Source organism: Silurus meridionalis, chromosome 17, assembly GCF_014805685.1.
Source record: "Silurus meridionalis isolate SWU-2019-XX chromosome 17, ASM1480568v1, whole genome shotgun sequence".
In the NCBI taxonomy this organism is placed as follows: Eukaryota; Metazoa; Chordata; class Actinopteri; order Siluriformes; family Siluridae; genus Silurus; species Silurus meridionalis.
In genome coordinates, this window is record NC_060900.1 from 24,557,011 (window position 1) to 24,578,460 (window position 21,450).

Here is a 21,450-nt window from a genome sequence, read left to right on the forward strand (position 1 = left end):
GAGTTCACCGGGCACTGTTGTTCGTATCTATGGCGATAGGCAGCTTGGAGAGGATTAAACTCCTTCTGTGCACACACACACACACACACACACACACACAGTAAGCTGACTGATAAATAGTCTGTCATTTTTGTAAAACAGAGGCGCTTCTTCATAACGCAAAAGAAAACAGAGCAGTGTGTCTTACAGGTGAGTGGCAGTACCTGTGTGTGTGTGTGTGTGTGTGTGTGTGTGTGTGTGTGTGTGTGTTACTGTATAATAATAACTATATTGTAACGCCAAAATAAAAAGTGTAGATTGTTGTTGGTGTGTGTGTTTGTGTTATTAGTTAATTTAACAATAAAGCATCATTTAAAATGTTTTATATATAAATATTATATATATATATATATATATATATATATATATATATATATATATATATATATATATATATATTTGAACCCAGCCATTATGAATGCACAAGCCAGTGCACTCTTAGTGCCGGTCCCAAGCCTGGATAAATGGCGAGGGTTGTGTTAGGAAGCATAAAACGTGCCAAATTAAATATTCGGATCACAAACCTAAATTTCATGCCAGATCGGTCGAGGCCCGGGTTACCAATGACACCCACAGGTATTGTTAGCCATCAGGGTTCCGGTGGAAACTGGGCTACTATTGGAGAAGGAGAAGAAGGAGAGGAGGAAGACATCTACAGAGACAGCAGGGAATGGAGAAGTGTAGGAGAGTGGAGGTTTTGGTTGGTACATTAAATATTTGGTACTATGACTGGTAAAGGGAGAGAGGGAGCTAATATGATGGAGAGGAGAAAGGTAGATATGTTGTGTGTTCAGGAGACCAAGTGGAAAAGGTAGTAAAGACAGGAACATGGGAGGTGTGTTTAAACTGTTCTATCATGGTGTGGATGGAAAGAAAAATGGTGTAGGGGTGATTCTGAAGGAAGAGTACAGTAAGAGTGGAGGTGAAGAGAGTTTCTGATAGAGTAATGGACTTTAATGGACATGTTGGTCAAGGGAACAGAGGTGATGAGGAGGTGATGGTTTTGTATAGCTTTAAGGAGAGGAAGGGGCCGGCATAAAGGAGGAAAAGAGGAAGACCAAGGAGGTTTATATGGATGTGGTGAGGGAAGACATGCAGGCATTTGGTTTGAGAGAGGCAGATGTAGAGGACAGGGTATTGTGGAGTCGGATGATCTGCTATGGCGACCCCTAATGGGAGCCGCCGAATGAAGATGAAGATGAAAGTGGGAACTCGGAATTTCACACTGTATTGGATTAACAAAATTAACTCTGTATTTATACCATTTTAACACATATCCATTGCACATTCAATGTTTAATGCAATTTGTTATTAAAATGGAGAAATTTCCACATTTCTCATACAATAGTTTGTTGACATTTAAATAGTGACTTGTTGAATTGTGTTTATTGGGTTTCTTGCTTTAGTAATGCCATTCATTCTCCCTGTATAAGATACCTGTCTGTGATGCAGCATTTTTCTTCAACAGCTTTCCTGAAGACATTGGAAAATCTAATGGTATATTAATGTTTCCTTACAGAAAATGTTCTTAAATCATTTTATGATTGATATGATTCTCATTAGAGATAGAGAGAGGGCGAGAGATGAGCGTGGCTGTGAGTAGTAACACTCAGGAGGAATATGATGACGACTTTGAGAAAGATCTGGACTGGTTGATAAGTGAGGAAAGCAAAAACGAAGAGCAGGTAAGTGTGTGTGTGTGTGTGTGTGTGTGTGTGTGTGTGTGTGTGTGTGTGTGTGTATGCTGAAAATGGAGACAGTTACATAAAGAGGTTGTGTTTAATAATGTATTGCAGTGAGACATAGTTCTGCATTTCTCAGTGTGTGTGTGTGTGTGTGTGTGAGTGTGTGTGGATGAATTTCACACACTTACCGAATGCTCATTCCTGATTCTTACTTGCGTCTCACACACACTCCCTGCAATCTCATTATACTTGCTCTTTTCTTTGTGCGCCTTTGACCCGTAACGTGAGTGTTTGAATATTTCATGCTTTAAATAAGAGTTAATAAATTAAACATGTCGGGTTTTAAGTCATTAGTGTGATATGAGGTCTAAGACATTAATTTGAGCAGGGTAAAAGGGATGCAAACCTCTGCACTTAATAATAAAGATCTAGACAGATCTGATCTTGAATAATCTAGACTCGGGTGCTAATGCCATTAAATAAACACAAGCTTTTTTTTTTTGGTTTTTTTTTTAAAAGCAAGTGAACAGAGCTACAGCTTATATTTCACTCTGAAACCAAAGGGGGTGCAAACTTTTGCACTCATTCTAAGTGCCCCTAGGTGCTTAGTGTAAAACAGTGTAAGAGTATTGTATATTTTATTGTCATTTATTTATTATTTTTCCAATACAGGATGAAGATGAGATCGAGGCCCAGATAGACCGTGAGCTGGAAGATGAGGAACAAAGTAAGGAATGTGACAAAGACCGGAGTAAAAGTATCCAGGATGACAAAGAAGATAATGAAAGATGGCCAGAGCCTATGGACCCTTTGGAGGACACGTCTGATGGCGTCGAAGAGTTTGATGAAGAGAAGAAATCTATCCAGCTAAAGATTGAACAGGCGAACAGGCAGCTGCAGGACCAGGAGGCGCCGGACGAGACGCGTCACCGTCGTTTGCACTTTAAAGACACGCTTGTGGACCTAGTGGTTCCTGCTAGTGACCTAGAGGACAGTCCAGCGGACGTCTCGGGTCACATGCAGAAGCTGACAATCTGCTCTCAGGAGAAAAGTGATGAAGGAGATGGTCGTAGAGACGAGGTGAAAGAAGGACGAGTGCTGGTGGAGAAGGACGGAAAGTTTGATCTTGTGAGTCTGAAAGAGGTGGAGAGTCTTGGACTGCTCCCCCCTCTCGCTGAGACTCAACGAGAACCCAGCAAGAGCCCATCGTCCTCCCCGAAACTGTTCCCCAGCTCAGGTTCTGTAGCCTCTGAGCTTCGCTACATTCCCAGGCCTCCAGCACGACCCCGGGTACGTCCCAATTCAGCGAGCAACACGCAAAGAGTGGTTTTTAGACACGACAGCAAGCGAAGGGTTCAGTCGGCCAACGGGGTTCCAGCTCACGCCACCTTTTCACTCTCGCCGCAACAGAAAGAGAGGCTGAACAAACAACAGCAGAGAAGAGAGAAACTCGTCAGAGAGGTGTGGACAAGAAGTCACATTCAACTTGTCTAGTGATTACAATAACGCATTACACACAAGATATTATGCTTCTGGATTAAATGTATCATCCGGACTCTTTTTTTCTTCTCAGGAGGAAGAGAGGAAACGCAAGGAGGAGGAGCAGAAGCGTCAGGAGAATGAGTTGGCATTCAGGTCATGGCTGGGGAAGAAGAGGCAGCAGCTGCAGGAGGAGAGAAGAGTGCAGAGAGCACAGGACATGGAGAAGATGTGCGGAAAGGTGTGCATCAGGAGTGTGCTGGCAACAGATGCTTCGTAGAAAGTTCTAACATATTTTGAGATGTGTGTGTGTGTGTGTGTGTGTGTGTGTGTGTGTGTGTGTGTGTGTGTGTATGAGATGTCAACATTGTGGCACACATTTGTCACGCATGTCTGCTAATTTGCACAGAGGGAGTGCTGTGATGCCGAGGTGGCATTTAAACTCTGGCTGCAGAAGAAGCAGCAGCAACAGCTGAACGAGCGACAGCTAGAGGAGATGAGGAGACTTGAGATAGAGAGTGGCAACTACCTGCACCCACCTGAGGAGTGTGAGAAAGCCTTTAGACTGTGAGTCAACTACACACATACACACACATGCAACACAAATGCATATTTCTTTGTTTTTGTCCATATTGGTACCCTACTTCCTACAAATGTCAAAATGCGTTGTGAGTGTGTTTTCCTGTGCAGGTGGTTGAGAAGAAAGCGGCTGGAGAAGCGGTTAGAGCAACAGGCTGCTCGAGAGCGTTCCCGCAGGCTGCTGATGGAAGAACGACGAGCCAGACGAATGAATGACCTCTACTACCCTGTCAACGAGATCCAGTCTCTTCGCTTTAATCAGCCCTACAGCTTTTAAACTCCTCCCAAATCCATAATCATTACCTTTATCATTTCTAAACTCCTTCCAACTCCTTATAATTACTATGGATATCACACTACCAACTCCTCCTAATCACCACAGCTTCTACTTCTAAACTACTCCCAATCAGAGAATCACCAGAACTCATTTCCCTTCCATTATCACCATAGATATTGTTTCTAAATTCCAGTTTTATAATCACGCCTTCCAACTCCATAATCACCACAGCTACTACTCCTAAACTCCTTCCAACTCCATAATCACCACAGCTACCGCTCTAAACTCCTTCCAACTCCATTATCACCACGGCTACCACTCCTAAACTCCTTCCAACTCCATTATCACCACAGCTACCGCTCCTAAACTCCTTCCAACTCCATTATCACCACGGCTACCACTCCTAAACTCCTTCCAACTCCACAATCACCACAGCTACCACTCTTAAACTTCTCCCAACTCCAAAATCACCACAGCTACCACTCCTAAACTCCTTCCAACTCCACAATCACCACAGCTACCACTCTTAAACTTCTCCCAACTCCAAAATCACCACAGCTACCACTCTTAAACTTCTCCCAACTCCATAATCACCATAGCTACGACTCCGAAACTCCTTCCAACTCCATAATCACCACAGCTACCACTCCTGAACTCCTTCCAACTCCATAATCACCACAGCAATCACTCCTAAACTCCTCTCAACTTATATATAATAAAAATAACTTATAATAATCACTATGGATACCATTACAGACTCCTCTCAAGTCTATAATCACCACGACTACTGCTTATAAACACCTCTTAATACCATCCTATTTTTTTTTTTACCATTTCTAAACCCTTCCAACTGCATAATCAAAACATCTAACACTTCTCACAATTATGTAAACACCATGGCTACCCCTTTGCAGTACACTATGGTCTATAATCACCATGGCTACCCCTTGCTGTACACTCTGGTCTACAATTATCACGGCTACAGTTGTAACTAAGCTTCTCCCAGTCCATGCTCCATTTTGCAGTGGATCAATAAAATCTAATTCCAATTCCCCATGCTCACTGCTTTTAGGCTTCTCCCAACTCACTATTCACCAGGGATAACCCTAAGTTCCTTTCAATTACTTGATCACCATGGCAACTGTTTCCAAGCTTCGCCCAATCATCATCCTTGTGCTGTAACAGTATATTTACTTATAATTTAGCCAGAATATTATTATTTTTTAGAATTGTATTACACATTACACTGTAAACTATTAATTTTTTATGTTTAACAAATAATGAAGTTTTAAATTATACTTTTATTCTAGAGTCTTTTCCTGTGTGGTGGGAAAAATATCTAGCTGTGTGCTTGTTATTATGCAAAATGGTAAATAATATTTTCTGACAAAATGTTTATGATTATAAAGTGAGGAATTAAAAACATTAACACGTGACAGCAGTGGTGGGTCGTGCATTTCACACCTGGTGTCCTACCTGAATCAGTCCACATCTTAATACCGTCAATATGACATCACAGCTATAGAAACCATCAATATTATACAGAAACACAGTATAACAGAACACTGTATCACAAGACAGGAATCTCTTCAGTGAGAATGAATCTCATTGCTAAAGCAAAATTAGCAGAAGCATCAATATTAACCTCATAAAATGACCCTGGGTTTTCCGTCATTTTCATGCATTTTCTCTGTGCATTACGGTTTTTCTGGGGATTTAAAATGAAGGCAAATTGTGTGTTTTTCTGCAAATTCTAAGGAAAAGAAAATGCAAAATAATAAATTTTTCATTAAAAAGCTTAACAACTGTTTTGAACTGATTTGGCTGACTTTTCCCCATGGGATCTCCAGCTTTTCGTATAAAGTCTGTCTTGAAAATGTCCTTGTAAGAGTATCTGCGACCGAATACATTTCTTCTCCTCTGTCAGGCATTGTGCAATGAAAAAAAAAACAGCTATTAAATAAACATGGATATATCTGAGCTTGTGCAGTTTGCTACAGATGAGGTTCGTGAGCTATGACTAGACCGCTCTCTGGCCACTAAATCAAAGGATGTAAAAATGCTGATGCTATTGTATGCCTGCCAGAGGGCCTCCATGTTGCCAATTTGAAATCTGATTGGTTAAAGCGACAGCCCTCAAGCAGCATGAACTGTATGCAGCAAGCTCCTGAATGATGTGACGGCTGATGTCTGGTTGAATGAAAACTCCTACATACACAGACACTACTTGCAGCAGATATAGCAAGAGACAAGCCATGAAATGAAAAGAATAGGTCTATAAATTAGTGATTTTGATCACGTTTAGGCCAGCACAGAAGACTTTGCTGGCCCTGATGGACCACCACTGCATGACAGTAACACCAAGAACCCTTGGCATACCATATTAATTTGTCTGGGCTCACACATCTCTGGTTACTATGTCTTTTAACCCAATCAGAAACAGTTTTAGCTCAGGTTTTCTCCAGTGTTTATATATACTGGTATGTTAACTGCATTAAATTGAAGAACATATGAGCCATTCTGTGTGCTGTGTGATTCTTTTCTGATCAGAACAGGCACCACGGGCATCGTAGATCACATGGGAAACCTCGCCAGGAATTAAGTTTGTTTTGGGCATGATAAAAATCTAACAATACATTAAAGGTATTTTGGATTATTATAAAAATGTAAAGTGTGCCAATTGTAGTCCAGACACGGTAAAAAAAACTACACCTCCCATAAACACGTTAAATGATAATGGTTTTGATTTTTTTTTGGATTTACTTTTGGTTATTCATGATTTGCTTAGATTAAAAACTACATATCTACATAGATATGTGTTTTGTTTATTATATAATAATATAAAGGCAAACTAGTTAGCTAAGGGAGTGGTGCAGCCGGAAATACCCGGATGCGAAGCTTGTGTATGATTGGCTCAGATGCCTATTTATTGCTAATCGCCTACAAAACTATTTGAAAAAAATATATATAATTATCTTTCTTTTAGGTAAGTGTGACACGTTTATTATTTTTTTAATGTGGCGTACAGTGTGTTTAATGTTTTGTGTTTACAAAGTGAACTCGAATAAAGCCTTGGCTCTTTTTCTAAATGTAAATGCAAATTAACTTCCGGTTGCAGCAATGACGTCACCCCGCACGTCGGAGCTCCGTGCTCCATCGCGGCGTTTCCCAGTGAAACACCGGAGCGCCGCCGCAGGATCCGGGATTACAAAGAAGTAAACAAATAAGACAAGAAATCGTATTTTTGAGGGTCCGACGCCGGAGACACGGTGCTGCACCATGGAGGAGCAAAAGGTGAGGAAAAGGAGAGGCGACGAGATGAAATTAAATCTGCTCGTGATTTGTTTTGGAGATAACAAAGAAAGCGAGAGGAGTTGATGCATGAGGCTCATCTGCTTTCTTCTCACTGCAGCCGGCCATCAGGACAGGACAGGACAGGACAGGAGAGAGTAAAGTCCTTATCAAGGGCAAAAAAAAAAAAAATCACCTGATATACAAATGACACCTACAACACACGTGTTTCCTTTTTTTCTCTCCATAATCTTCCTAATTAGGAATTCTGCAGCAGGTGCAGGTGCAGATCAGATGCAGTGGGTTGAAAAAAAAAACCCAACCCACATTAGATCTTATTGACTTGTAAATCTGTGTTAAATTAGTATTTTTATTTACCATGCATCAGGATCTCCTCAGGCCTCTGCTTTGTTTCTAGATGAATGTAATGGTAAAGACATTACAGCAGTCCAGTGTGTATGGGGTGATCAGGGCGTGGAGGAGCATCATCACCCCTGCCTGGGAAGCTTGGAAGAACATTTCCACCCTTAGAGGAACTCCTCTGTGTGCATGTTCTTCTGCATACATTTCTACTGTGTATAATCTGTTTTATTCTATCGAAATCTACTATATATTTAGTCTCTTTTTTGGTTATTTTGCTTTCTAGACATTTTGCTAACGAATTTAATTATAATATGTTAAATATATATAATATTTAATTTGTAATAGATATTTTATATCTTGTAATATTATTATTTTATATATATATATATATATATATATATATATATATATATATATATATATATATATATATATATATAACTCAACGTTAAGGCTTTGGGTTACAATTAAGGAGGTTGGAGGTTCAAGCCCCAGCACTGGTAAGATGCCATTGTTGGGCCCTTTAGCAAGGCCCTTAATCCTCCCTTCTCCAGGGATGCTTTATTGTGCCCTCTAAATCCAGCTAATGCCCTGGATATGTGAAGGAAGAATTCCACTGTGCTCTAATGTTTATGTGATAAGTAAAATGCATAATCTGTCATCATATTAAAATCAACTATTGATCATTCAATTATAATTCAATGATTTTTAGAGCAGATATCTAAGGTTTTACAGGTTTTATAGTGTTTAGGAGAATTATCTTGATTAAAGTCACGGTTTTACCGTGGGAATTAAGAGCTTTCTGAGTAGAACCTTTTCCTTTTCTAAAAAGAGTTACAATAAAGAAGCATTATCTGAATCAAAAGTACTCTTACAGGAAGCCGGGTTTGAGTTGTTTTTTTTCTTTTCCTCACTTTATTTAATGTCCAAATGTTCCACGTTTCCAGATGTGAAGGCGTTTTTTTTTTCTTCATGTTTCTGCAGGATGTTCTCCTGGATTATTAATGGCTGCTGATTCACACCACAGAAACAAACCATTTCTAAATCCAGTTGCAGTTTTAGTTAAAATGCTTAAAATTTCTGAAAGGATGCTTAAAAGTTTTTTATTTTTTCTTTAAAAAAAAAAAAAACCAGGTTGGTGTTCATGGATGGTGGGTGTATAACGTTCTCCTGTCTTTCAAGGAAATCTTTTTTTAAGATATGAGTTTATTGTCATTTGTACAGGAAACAGTCTGTTACACCATACGATTAATTTCTTGAATACTCCAAGTAGCCTATGGCATAAATTAAGGACATAAGGGAAACAGAAAAAGTTACATAAATGACAAATGTACAAAGCTATAATAGTGCAAATGCACGAAACATTTTTTTTTTGTGAAACTGAGCGCAACAGCAATGTTCTGAAAAGAAGCCCATGCTGAATTGTATTAAGCAGAGTGATGGGATGCTGGTGCTGATCTCTTTATCCATAAGACTCCACAGTCAAACATGTCCAGTGACCCACAAAAATAGGCATATAGGCAGATGATTTCCTGCATCCTGCGAAATGTGGTTAAGGCTTTGGGATACTGATTGTAAGGTCAGGAGTTCAAGTCTCAGCACTGTTGGGATCTTAAAAATGAGTTTAATGAAAGAATTTCACTCTGCTGTAATGTACACGTGACTAATTAAAAAAAAAAACATCTGCTTTTGAGAAAAGAATTAAATGTTAAACCCAGAAATGGTACCAAAAAAAAAAAAAAGACAGAACTTGACATGTCAGAGATCCTTGTGGTTTGATACAGAAAAAAACTCCACTTAAATTATGCCCACTATTTCAGACAAGATGCAGCAGTGTGTAAAATATGAATCTTAAACAAATAAATCTAGATCTTTTTTGTTTTATTTTTGGAGATCACTATAATAGGTCACACATTTCCCAGAGTCATTGTGTGTGTGTGTGTGTGTGTGTGTGTGTGTGTGTGTGTGTGTGTGTGTGTGTAGGAGTCTCTCAGAAAGATGGTCAACACACTGGCGCTGAAAAATGAGGAGATCCAGAACTTCCTCTGTTGCCTGAAGCAAAATTTGCAGAACCTAGAGGTATGTCACACAGAGAGAGGGAGTTTTTGTTTACTTTAAGTTTGAGAAAAATGTAATATACATTAGATACACAATTTATAAACGTGAGCATTAATAAAGTCAAATGGTTTGATGCAAAATATTTAACGCACAACTTCCTTTTACCACCTTGAAGTTATGATACTATTCTGCTGGTAATTTTTTTCCTGTAACAGCACGACACCGAGTGTTTTATGCTCGTACTTAAATCGCGTACAGTGTAATACCCCATTGATCTGATCAATAAGGTGCAGCAAGCTGAGAACTTGGTAGTAAAGTCATTGGCTTGATGAATCCCTGGCTTGAGCCAAAGATGTTATTACTGGCTCTGTGTGTGTGTGTGTGTGTGTGTGTGTGTGTGTGTGTGTGTGTGTGTGTGTGTAGGCAAACTCCACCCGTGTCCAGGAGGATCTGGACTTGGAGTTTAATTCTCTGCATGCTGTTCTGGACGAGCTGAAGGAGGGAATGGTGACCCAAATCAAACAGGAACGAGCCAGTCGCACCTATGAGATACAGGTGAGGGCTGATTTCTCCAGCACTAATGTTAAATGTTAAAAAATGGTTAGAATATTTAATAATACATTTTTCTGTGTGTTGGTTCCACAAAAACATCACTAGACAATAGATAAAAGTATCAGAAACCTCAATAAATGCCTCCTTTTACTGTCATCTTTTTATTTTATTTTTACTCTATGACAGACAGACACACAGGCCATGCCTCCTTCTTCTCGTTTACTGTGAGACTGTTGCACCTTAATCACATCCTTTAAAGGAATACAAATATCTTGTGTTTCTCATTAACTAAAACTGTACGTGTGTGTGAGAGAAAGCGAGAGAGAGCGTGCGCTTGCTTTGATTATGTCCCTGTGAATTGAGTAGCTTCTGATTAGATGCCTGAAAGCAGACCCGATAACAGTGTATCTAATGAATTTAACATGAATTTAGTGTTTTGTATGCACTCATGGAAAAGGACACACCTGGAGGACTTGAATTGATTCTGAAGGATTTGTCTCTATAATATTGTTTGTGTGTGTTTGTGTGTGTGTGTGTGTGTGTATTGATTTTGAATTTATTATAAATATTTAATTGTATAATAATCATAACCATTTTGCCAATCGATCAAATGGAATTAATTTGCATTCCTATGTCACATGTAAATGAATTGAACATTACGTACTCCAACACGTTGCAAGGCCCTTAACCCTCAACTGTTTAGTTTAATAAATGAAATGAATATAAGTTGCCTCTGAATTAGAGCCTCTGCCAAATGCCATAAACGTAAAATTTAAACAGAAACCCTAATTAGCATTTTATACAATAAATGTCGAAAGGGTGCAACCGGAGAAGAAATTTTGGAGTGATCTCAAAAACAAGACGAAATTGTTCACATTATTTTTTTCCTAATCATGTAAGAGATACTGAGATTTTAAAGCAGGAGAAAAGAATTCAGATACCACCAGAGTGTGCTGCTGATCTAGAAACATCTAGTAATTGCAACAAATTGTTGGTAACATTGTTGTAGCAGGATGGTTTTCTGAGGACATGCAGGTTTAAATGTAATTTGCTCTTTGTTGGAATGAAAATTAAACTTTCATTTAATAATATACAACGAACAACTAGCAAAGCTATAAAGATACTGAAAATCAGTGCAGTATGAAACATTTGTTTAAATGCTAATTATTTTTTAATTTTTTTTTATATACAAATGATAATGAAAAAAAAATCTTTTCACACAATCTATCGCTTTGGATGTGCTTCATACAAGATACTTGGAGTTAGATATTTCTGCAACGGAGGTCAAAATCTTTATATTGCCAACTCTGTGGTAAACAGTTAACATTGTGCTGTAAGGAGTGTCTTTTTCTGCACCCGGTTTCCTCAGAATCAGCTGAGCGCCTGTACAAAAGCCCTGGAGAGTTCAGAGGAGCTGCTGGATGTGGCTAATCAGATGCTCTGCTCCTCCGAGACGGATGGCTTTGGTCAGGTACACGCCCACCAAGAACACGGCTGATTTGAGTGATGTGTAGGAGTACTAAAAAAATATAAAAAATAAATGTCTGCAGGGTCTGTGTGTATTACGTTCATTTTTATTATTTTTTTTTTTTTTAATTTTGTTCTTCAAAATACAATTCTTAAGTTCTTATTTTGATTTCAAATAAGGAAAAAATTCCTTCCCACCATCTCTGCATAAACAGAGTTTAGCCCGATATTTAGCTACATAGCGCATATTACTGATTCGATCACCCACAATCCAGGTTAATAAAAATCCTATTAAGATTTATTCAGATTTAATATTTTTGTAGGTATTTTATTTTAGTTTTTTCATTTTGAGACCCCAAATAAACTTGTCTTCTAACCCAGTTTCTTGTAAGGGTTTAAACAGAATCTATAAGTTTATTTCGATTTCATAAAGAAATCTTTAAAAAATGTTTTATAGCAAATCCATGTGAGGAAATTTGCATGAATGTTTGTAACTTAGAATTTTAATATCACATTTTTCGCATGCTCAGCTGCAGTAACACGGCTTTGCCTCAATTAGGACATCATTATTGTAACAAAGTGCCACTTGTTGTCGTCCCTGCTTGTCTCTCCGGCTCTCTGAGCTCATCATGACTGATATATTGTTTAATTCTTTCTCACTCCCTGTCTCTTCATCTCTCTATCGTTCTCTCTTGCTCTTTTCTCCTCCTTCTCTTCTTTCAGGCGGCTAAAGACATAAAGGATAGGTACAGTACAGCTGGAATCTTTATAGAGGTTTATTTACTGCGCTTATCGTTTTCCCTTTTAGTCTCTTAAAGCGGAACAGTCATGGTTTTATGACGACGCTACTGGATTCCTATTGGATCAAAAGGGGTCGATCAATTTTCTCAAACATCAGCTGTGACAGTAGCACAGGTTCATATGAATGTGGTTGTTGTAATACGTTATCGTATGGATACAGTGTTAATTCGGTGTCGCGATATAAGCGGAATAAAACACTTCCGAACACGCCGTTCCGCAACTGTTACAGCTGCTTTTCCTGCCACAGCATTACAGAGCGTTTGATTCCTTCATTGTCCCATTTGATTTTGGTGGACGTTTGCTCATAAGAGAAATTTACCAGCATGACGTTCGCTTTAAGGACAAAAAACCCCCAAAGTATTAATAATAAAAAGGGAAAATGTAAAATTGTACACTAGAATATAGGTAAAAATACTCCCCACACACCTTCATCATCATCACTAGCAAGTGCTTTTTTTTTTTTGTCTCATTCCCTTCTTTTGTGAATTTCCCTACATCACCCCTTTCTCTCTTTTCATTTACTTTCTCTGATCTTCGATTTTTTTTTCTGTAGTACTTTTTCCATGAGTGTTAATGCACAGTATATGAGAGGAATGCAGTGCACTCTACTAGACTTTTTTTTGCTTTTTAAATGTAAGCAGAAAGGAAAATTGTCTTAACGTCATCTAAATATCAAAACTGCATCCTATGTGTTATAAACAAGCCATTTTAAAATCGATATCAAATCCAGCATGAGTTTTCCTTACTCTAGTGGTACTCACAAATATGGTTTAGAACATCACACTCGGTTAGAAAATGTAAAACCTCAAGTAAAGATGATTTCACTTCTGAACTAAAAGTAGTGATCTGTAAGATGTGAGATGTCTTCCTGATCCTTGGGGGTTACGTTTGTTCTCTCACCACGGCTCCTTATTTAACACTATTGCTTTCACTCGAAAGTAGTGAGGAGCAGCATGTTTTTCTGACATTTAGTGGAGTGAAATGCACATTACAATGTAGTGAGGAAAAAGTTTCCCAAAATACTCTTATACACTACAGATATTTCAAAAATAGAGCAAATAAACCATTTTTTTTAAATTATTTTACCTCATGAAATACATGCTTTATACAATTATGGAAAAAATGTTTACACCTTATTCCTCCCATATACTTTGTGTAGTGAATCATCAGGATTTCTGTTCCGCATTGTCATTTCATTGTGCATGCTTACGGATCGAGTTCTTAAAACTCATCTATTATTCTGTGTTAACTGTGTGTGTGTGTGTGTGTGTGTGTGTGTGTGTGTGTGTGTGTGTTGCAGTGTTACTATGGCCCCAGCGTTTCGCCTCTCTTTAAAAGCTAAAGTGAGTGACAGTATGAGTCACCTTATGGTGGACTTTACTCATGAGCGTGAGATTCTCCAAGCCATCAAATTCCTCCCAGGTCAGTTTGAAAAACACACATAGTTAGAAGCCTACTGTCCATCACACACATTTTCTAACAGTAAACATTTTAGGAATAAATCTTTAGACTGCCCTACGCTTAAATGTTATTGCGGTGGTGTGATTAGTGTTAACTTCTGGAAGGAGTTCTCTTCACTTGGAAATCACTTTGTGCAGCTGAGGATGGTTCCACAATAACAGCCTAAAGATCCATCAAGTTACTGAGCAACTTAAGAACTCAGATTGGATTTGGGCACAAATAAACAGTCTGCTACAATGACTCAGGACCACAGCTTACTTGAATAGTTCTGCATCTAAGCAGCCACCACTAAAAAGTGCAACTCAGCATTGATAAAATTATAATGAATGGGCATTCGGTGCCACCCAGATGAGTACGGGTTCCCATCAGAGTCTGGTTCCTCTTTCTTCCTCATACCATAAATGTTTTTAAGGAATATCTGTTTACTCTTCTGGACTGCTGAAGCATCCAGAACAAAGGATGTGGTATGTAAAAGATGCATCTGTGAAACGTGACCTGTGAATTTCCCTGCCTTGGGCTTATGAACAAAACAGTCACAAGAAGGTGGGACAGTAGCTGGATTTAAAAAAATACTAGAGCTGATTTATTTATAAGAAGCATCGCATTAGATTTAACTTTTGCTGTTTTCTTTTTATTTATTATCTAAACAAATAGCACTCTCATCCTCTGACATACGCAATGCGTGTTTAGGGTTTAAAAAAAAAAAAGATTTTTTTGTCATAGTCAGCACCTCTGTTTAGAAAACAAAGGTGTCTGGATGGCAGAGGCAGCCTTTTGCGTATGAATTTGCATATTCATGCATATTCATAACTGTGTTTCATTCTGTCTAAGTATTAAACACTCTCCTCTCCTGTTCTTTCTTAACCCATAGTTCCTGCTACTCCGGAGATTCAGGAGTCTGAATGTCAGGTGTGTGATAACTCCATCACGGTGATCTGGACTTTACCAGAACCGGACTCTAAAATCGACCACTACATCCTCGAGTACCGGCGAACGAACCACGAGGGACCTCCACGCGCTCGGGAGGAGCATCCCTGGATGGTGGTGGAGGGGATTAAAGAGATGGAGTACACACTCACAGGTAGAACCAGGGATTAAACGGATGTTACTAAGTCACAATTATGTGGCCTCTCTGTCATAGTGAAGGAGGCATGGCCTCTGTTGCTGTCAGTTTGGATGCATGGCCTTTGAGCCTTAGTCGTAGTGAGGGGTGCATGACCTCTGTACCTCAGTTGTACTTAAGCAGCCATGGCCTCTGTGCCTCAAACTCAGTGAGGGAGGTGTAACCTTTGTGGCTCAGGTGTAGGGAAAGAGGCATGGACTTTGTGCCTCATTTGTAGTGAAGGACAAGTGGCCTCTGTGCCTTAGTCTCAGTAATGGAGGGGTGGCCTTAGTTTCAGTCCCAATGAAGTAGGCGTGGCCTCTGTTTCAGTCCCAGTAAAGGAGGTGTGGCCTCTGTTTCAGTCTCAGTAAAGGAGGCGTGGCCTCTGTTTCAGTCTCAGTAAAGGAGGCATGGCCTTTGTGCCTCAGCTGTAGAGAAAGGGGCGTGGCCTCTCTGCCTTAGTCTCAATAACGAGTTTTTGTTTTGTTTGTTTGCTTTTTGTACCTGATCTGAGTATAATGTTGGCATTTGTGTTTGTTTTTGCCCAGGTCTTCGCTTCGACACACGTTATATGACGTTTCGGGTAAAAGCATGTAATAAAGCTGTAGCAGGGGAGTTCTCCGAGCTGGTTACTTTGGAGACACATGGTGAGACACATGTCCACTTACACATTCAGAAGTTAATGAGGCATACAGTTATTGACTGTGCTTTGCAAACACACTTTTACACAAGAAACCTTATAGTATTCAAAGAGAACAGCAGAGTAATAAAGATGGCCCTGAAATAAAACAGAAAGCACATAGAAGCAAAAATATGACAAAATATCATTTAAATATAATGACAATTAAGAAAACTATTTAAAATATAAACAAAAATGTTTGTTAATAAATAATAAAATGTTAATGCTGGTAACGTGACATGGCCACATTTTAAGCCAAATCTCAAGCAAAACATATTAAATATATAAAAGTTAATGTTTATTTTCTTTTATTTTTGTTCATTCCCAATGTTTAAAAAAAAAAAAAAGTTTTCCTCACAACTTTATATTCAGGCAACAAATATTTCTGTATTTATTTTAGCATTTTTGTTTTTATGTCTTTCTCTCCTCTTTGCTCCAGCATTTGTGTTCAAGCTGGATGCGGGTTCGTCCCACCAGAACCTGAAGGTGGAGGATTTGAGTGTGGAGTGGGACAGCAGCGGGGGCAAAACGGTGATCCAGGACATCCGCAAGGAGAAGAACAGAACAAGCTCTCCTATGCACTCTCCAGCCAGGTCCAACCACCTTCTCCTGCTCCAATCAGAATCTTTAAATTTAATGTTGCTCTCAGGAGGTGTGGCCTACATGGCTGTCAGTTTCAACTATGTGGGCATGGCTTCTCTGCCCATGTCTAAGTGAAGGAGGTGTGGCCTCTGTGCCTCATTCTCAGTTAGAAAGGCATGGCCTCTTTGTCCTAATCTCAGTGATGTGAGCCTGGGGTCCATTTCTTATTTTAATGTTTTAATTGTTAAAGAGCCATTACATCAAACTGCCCTGAACAAAAAGCATTATATATTTCACACTTCTCTGATAAAACATTTTTAAATAAAAGAAGAGAAGGAGGGGGTAGGGTGGGAGAATATGAAGGTGAGAAGCTAAAGAAGGTTTAGAGCAATTTCGAATAAGGTGAAGAAGAAACGGGTTGAGTAGACAGAGGAGGAGGAGGAATAGATTCAGTGGAGAAAGAATAAGCAGGAAGAGTACAAAAAGTAGTGGAAGAGAAAAGAGAAAAAGGGTAGATAATGGGATGAAGATGAAAGACAAAAGTATGGAAAAAGAAGTAGTTGAGAAAGAAGAGGGGAAAGAAACAAAATAGAAGAATGTAATAGCATCTGATTATGTATTTATTCTATATTTATAGAATCTAAATAAATTGTAAATTTGGTTTTATTCTGTTTTAATTATATTGTTTTATTGGAATCTAATAATGAATTGACTTCAATTTTACGTCTTGGACAGCCGTTAGCATCGTTTCACTGCACCACGTACGTGTTCGGCTTTTCAAATTAAAATTTCTTTGTGTGTTCGTCTCCGTAGGACAGCCATGATGTCTCCAAAGAGAGCGCTTTCAGCGCGTGTGGGTCGAGACCGTTTCACGGCCGAGTCCTACACTGTTCTGGGTGAGTCTGAAGGAGAAATAACATCTAGAGAGAATAAATGCTTTTTGCTTTTGGTGACGCTTTAAAAGTGAATATGATTGTGTTCCTCCATTTGTGAAGGTGACACCATGATTGACTCAGGGCAGCACTACTGGGAGGTTCGGTTCGATAAAGAGAGCAAGACATTTGCGGCGGGCGTGGCACTGCGATCTCTCGGCCGATTTGATCAGTTGGGCAAGAGCAGCGCCTCGTGGTGCATCCATCTCAACAACTGGTTGCAGCAGAGCCTCAGCGCCAAGCACAACAACAAGGCCCGCACCCTGGACTGCCCCATCCCCGAGCGCATGGGCATCTACTGCAACTATGATGAGGGTGAGGGGGAAATGCAGAGTATTTTAAAAATAGGAGTGAAAGTTTTCCACAGTGTCATTGAATTCTGGATTGATTGATCTGATTGATTTTCTACAAGATCTTGAAAGGAGTTTCCATTGTCAGAGGTAGAACTGTTCTCTTCAGGAGTTTGTGATTATTCAGTAGCATTACAAGCTGCATTTTTGTCTTATTAACTTGAAAGTAGAGGTAAAAATAAGAATGCATGTACTTGAGTCTTAGACGATCCACAATGTTATGTAGCTTTAAACTGTTAACAATCAGCTTTCCTTTAATCAGATTCATACATTTTTTATTCTGCGTCAAAGGAAATTCCACTTACATCATTTCTTTCTTTTTCAGGCACAGTGTCTTTTTACAATTCCAAAAACAAAACACTCATGCATACATTTAGGACCAAATTTCAGCAGCCGGTTATTCCAGCTTTTATGGTAAGTCACTGTCTTCTGGACAAAATGTGTGTGTTTGTGTGTTTGATTGACATGAAGTGTGACAGAAATAATAGCCAGATTATGATGTCATGAAACTTCATTCCATAGAGGGGGAGGGGGCAGTGGGGGGGGTTCTTTTTATATGAATGTATTTGGAACAAAATGCATAATTGCTTGACAACTACTAATCTAAACCTTCACATTTGTAATATTAATCTCAGTTCCTGGAACTTTCAGTTCCTTTTCTAGAGCTTGTATTTTTTTTTTTTTTTTTTCTCTTTTCTCTAGAATGAAAGATCTTGGGGTAGAGCTTCTCTACTGTTCATCACTGTTTGCTTAAATGAAAAAACTCTCTTTTGTGATACATTAACTTATTGGGAGAAAACTGGTAGTTCTATGTGAAATCAGACATTGAGCACCCCTATATAACCAAAATGCCATAATACTTGTGTCATAGCTCCTCTTATCGAAGCATCAAATCTTCTACTAATCAGGGTCACCCCTACTGCAATGCTTTTGTTTTCATGCAAATTAAAGCATCCAAGTTAAAGAAAGTTTTAGGTGGAGAATTAGAAGACACTAGAAGACAACAAAAATGACACCACTGAGCATTGTTCAATTTCTGGACAACAACTGGATTTTCTTTTTAGGTCTTTATATGTTCTAAATCACCAAACAAATCCTTAGTTCAATCCCATACCGTGTTTGGTTTGACGTTTCCTGAGTTCTGCACTCGCAACTTTAGTTCCGACCTGGAAAAGTCCCAGTGGTAAATGTTTGATATGTTGAAAAACCTGAAACCGTGGTACACACTTCGAAGCAAAAATGAAGCTTTAAAACAAGGAGCATAGATGGATGCTTCGTGTATGTAGCTAGTACAGTTAGCATGCTTTACTAGACTAATTTGAGAAAGTAGCATTTAGCCGAAAGTGTGTCATTTAATTGTAGCATGTGTGTAACTAGTTTTAGAAGCCGTATATAGCTACTACTGTTTCTTATCGAGAGTTAGGAATAAAAAGTTGTACAGGCCCCAAACACAGGTGACACAAGTGAAAGTGTTACTTCACTTGTAGAAGCAAAGTACACGAGAGTGACTTGTGCATTTCTAGTGAAAACGTGTTCAATTTCCGAAACATCTTCAAAATGTTCCTTAAATCTGTAGAAACATACCTGTACTCCAGAGCCTTTCCTGTACATGTAGTGGGGTATAAAATCAGACATTTTAGGATGAGTTAAAGATTTTTCTAAATGTTATGTGCTTTGGAAATGTGCATAGGTGTGGAACGGGAGTTTCTCGGTTCAGACGGGTCTGCAGGTTCCCACCATAGTGCAGTGCGGCCAGAAAAGGAGCAGCAATGCCAGCAGCTCCAATGCCAGCCTTACCTAGACCTCCCCTCACCCTCCTCCACCCATCTTCCTCCACCGCTTTGTAGGACTGTCGTCTGTCACTCTGGCTTTTAGTGGCAGCGGAAAGAAATACCCATGTTTTTACTCCCTTGTTTAGCAATGGAGAGGAAAAAAGAAGCATTAGCTCTCTGTGCCTTTTAGCTTTCTCATTACGTCCATGAACATGTAAGGCTTCCACACAGCAATGTGACCGTAATTCATTTTCAGGGTTTTGTCACATCTTCTGTGTCACTCATTATGAAATCGAGGTGACATTTAGGCGGTTTAAAACTAACATTTTCCTACACATGCACAAAAACTGTTGAATATCAATAATCTTTGTGTATATGAGGAGATATTTAATACGACATTTGTTTTATGCAGTATATATTAACGAGGGTTTCTGTGTAAATGTGAGAGCATTTTGTCAGAAGTAAAACTAATGCGAGTGTTTGAGCAAATACCGGTGCAGCTTTTGTGGGAACGTCTGAGGTAAAAATGCAAATGTAGAAGCATTTTGAAGGTGTGTGTGTGAAGAAAAATTGTGGATGCAATTGTTTTTGTGTGAATGTTGTGGGCATTTCTGAGGTAAAATTGTGAAGGGGACAGCGTTTTGTGAGCATGTGGGATGTTCAATCATGAAATGCAAGTATTTTGTGGGTATGTCTGAGGTAAAATGTGTGAATACTAGTGTTTGTGTGAATAAGAGAGCAATCTTTGGGTACATGTTTGAAATAAATACTCTTACACCATTTTATGTTGTGAATGTGAGGTTTTTTTTTTATTTTGTGTGTGAATGTCTACTTTTTGGGTTTGTCCGAGCAAAAAATATGAATGCGAAACCATTTTGTGCACGTGTGATTGAAATTTCCGAACGGGAGAGTTTTTGTGCAAACGCAAGAACAGGTTATGGGTAGATGTTTTAAATAAATGCTCTCGCATACACACACAATTTGGTGTGTGTGAAGGACAAAAAAAAACCTGACTGCCTAAATGCCACCTCAGAGCAACCAAAATATATATATAAAAACGTTTTTTTCTATTGTCTGTTTAGCCATTTAAACCATTTTAGTCTTTTTGTGTTGCTTTGTTTAATGCATTTCTACACCAAATGTCTTTCGTGGGCATCTAATTCTGCTGAATGCTTTTTAAGTAATATCTGCGTTTTATTCGGAAACAATTTAGCACACTAACTTAAACTCTAGTATTAAAAAGCTTCTTATAGAATACATACAACATTGTTGAGCCAGCAGAAGTCCATACAGAGGAGTGGGAAGACACAAGATGAAAATTCTATGTGTGTGTGTGTGTGTGTGTGTGTGTGTGAGAGAGAGAGAGAGAGATGTACACCACAGTGTATTGCTGCCTTTGTGATGGCAAAGTTTTTACGCTTATGACAAACAGGTCATACTTGTTTTTGTTGCACATAGATGTGCGGGGCAAAGGTAAAATATTCCAGTTCCCTTCTCAGTTATGTACAATATTTTATCGTGTTTTTTTGGATTACGTGCATGGTGACCATGTCACTAAACATTACACGGAAAATTACAAGAAGCGGTGAGGTGTTTGTGCTAACACCCGATTGCAATTTGCAGTATATCTATGTATAAAAACTATTCATGCTTTTATGCTCAAACCGTAGTATAATAACACTGTAAAGTCCTTCATTTTATTCACATTGTAATCCTGTTCAAGATAATAAAACACTACGACTGAAATTTGTGGTTGCATTTTTACCTTTAAAGATCTCAGAAACCTAAGCTACAGCTTTATCGCCGATCTTCGGGAACTGCTCAGTGATATGGTTAAGATAATTGCAAGTCTCTGGATGAGGGCAGCCAAATGCCAAAAATGTAAAATTTTACAAAGCGCAGAGACCCCTTCTATAAATGTTACGTATTTGACAGACGTCTTCTTACACAAAACTTAACACAGACTGTGTATGGAGATGTG

The 21,450-nt window shown here is 38.9% G+C and overlaps 2 protein-coding genes across 3 annotated transcripts; both read left to right on the top strand.

Moving 5' to 3' along the window:
* Window positions 1–5,363, top strand: ccdc181 (coiled-coil domain containing 181). 2 transcript variants are annotated; one of them, XM_046870360.1, is made up of 7 exons: window positions 1–189; window positions 616–739; window positions 1,603–1,724; window positions 2,397–3,185; window positions 3,298–3,444; window positions 3,613–3,770; window positions 3,894–5,363. In XM_046870360.1, the coding sequence occupies exons 3-7, from the start codon at window positions 1,623–1,625 to the stop codon at window positions 4,057–4,059; spliced, it is 1,362 nt and encodes a 453-aa protein (XP_046726316.1). In that variant the 5' UTR covers window positions 1–189; window positions 616–739; window positions 1,603–1,622; the 3' UTR covers window positions 4,060–5,363. The 2 variants fall into 2 exon arrangements, with proteins under 2 accessions (XP_046726316.1, XP_046726315.1); XM_046870359.1 differs by lacking the exon at window positions 616–739 and having other exon boundaries at window positions 2–189.
* Window positions 5,364–7,084: 1,721 nt separating this feature from the next.
* On the top strand, window positions 7,085–21,215 carry fsd1 (fibronectin type III and SPRY domain containing 1). Its single transcript, XM_046872169.1, has 13 exons — window positions 7,085–7,353; window positions 9,697–9,792; window positions 10,195–10,326; window positions 11,693–11,794; window positions 12,514–12,536; window positions 13,892–14,013; window positions 14,924–15,133; window positions 15,703–15,801; window positions 16,273–16,426; window positions 17,229–17,311; window positions 17,411–17,662; window positions 18,023–18,111; window positions 19,388–21,215. The coding sequence occupies exons 1-13, from the start codon at window positions 7,339–7,341 to the stop codon at window positions 19,496–19,498; spliced, it is 1,488 nt and encodes a 495-aa protein (XP_046728125.1). The 5' UTR covers window positions 7,085–7,338; the 3' UTR covers window positions 19,499–21,215.
* Window positions 21,216–21,450: the final 235 nt, after the last annotated feature.

Bases quoted from the DNA above. Each gene is read 5' to 3' on its own strand.
- fsd1 (XM_046872169.1), top strand. The intron at 10,327-11,692 runs GTGAGGGCTGAT...CGGTTTCCTCAG, and splicing joins GTCGCACCTATGAGATACAG to AATCAGCTGAGCGCCTGTAC. The intron at 15,134-15,702 runs GTAGAACCAGGG...GTTTTTGCCCAG, and splicing joins GATGGAGTACACACTCACAG to GTCTTCGCTTCGACACACGT.
- ccdc181 (XM_046870360.1), top strand. From the start codon at position 1,623: ATGAGCGTGGCTGTGAGTAGTAACACTCAGGAGGAATATGATGACGAC. The intron at 3,186-3,297 runs GTGTGGACAAGA...TTTTCTTCTCAG, and splicing joins GAGAGAAACTCGTCAGAGAG to GAGGAAGAGAGGAAACGCAA. The intron at 3,771-3,893 runs GTGAGTCAACTA...TTTCCTGTGCAG, and splicing joins TGTGAGAAAGCCTTTAGACT to GTGGTTGAGAAGAAAGCGGC.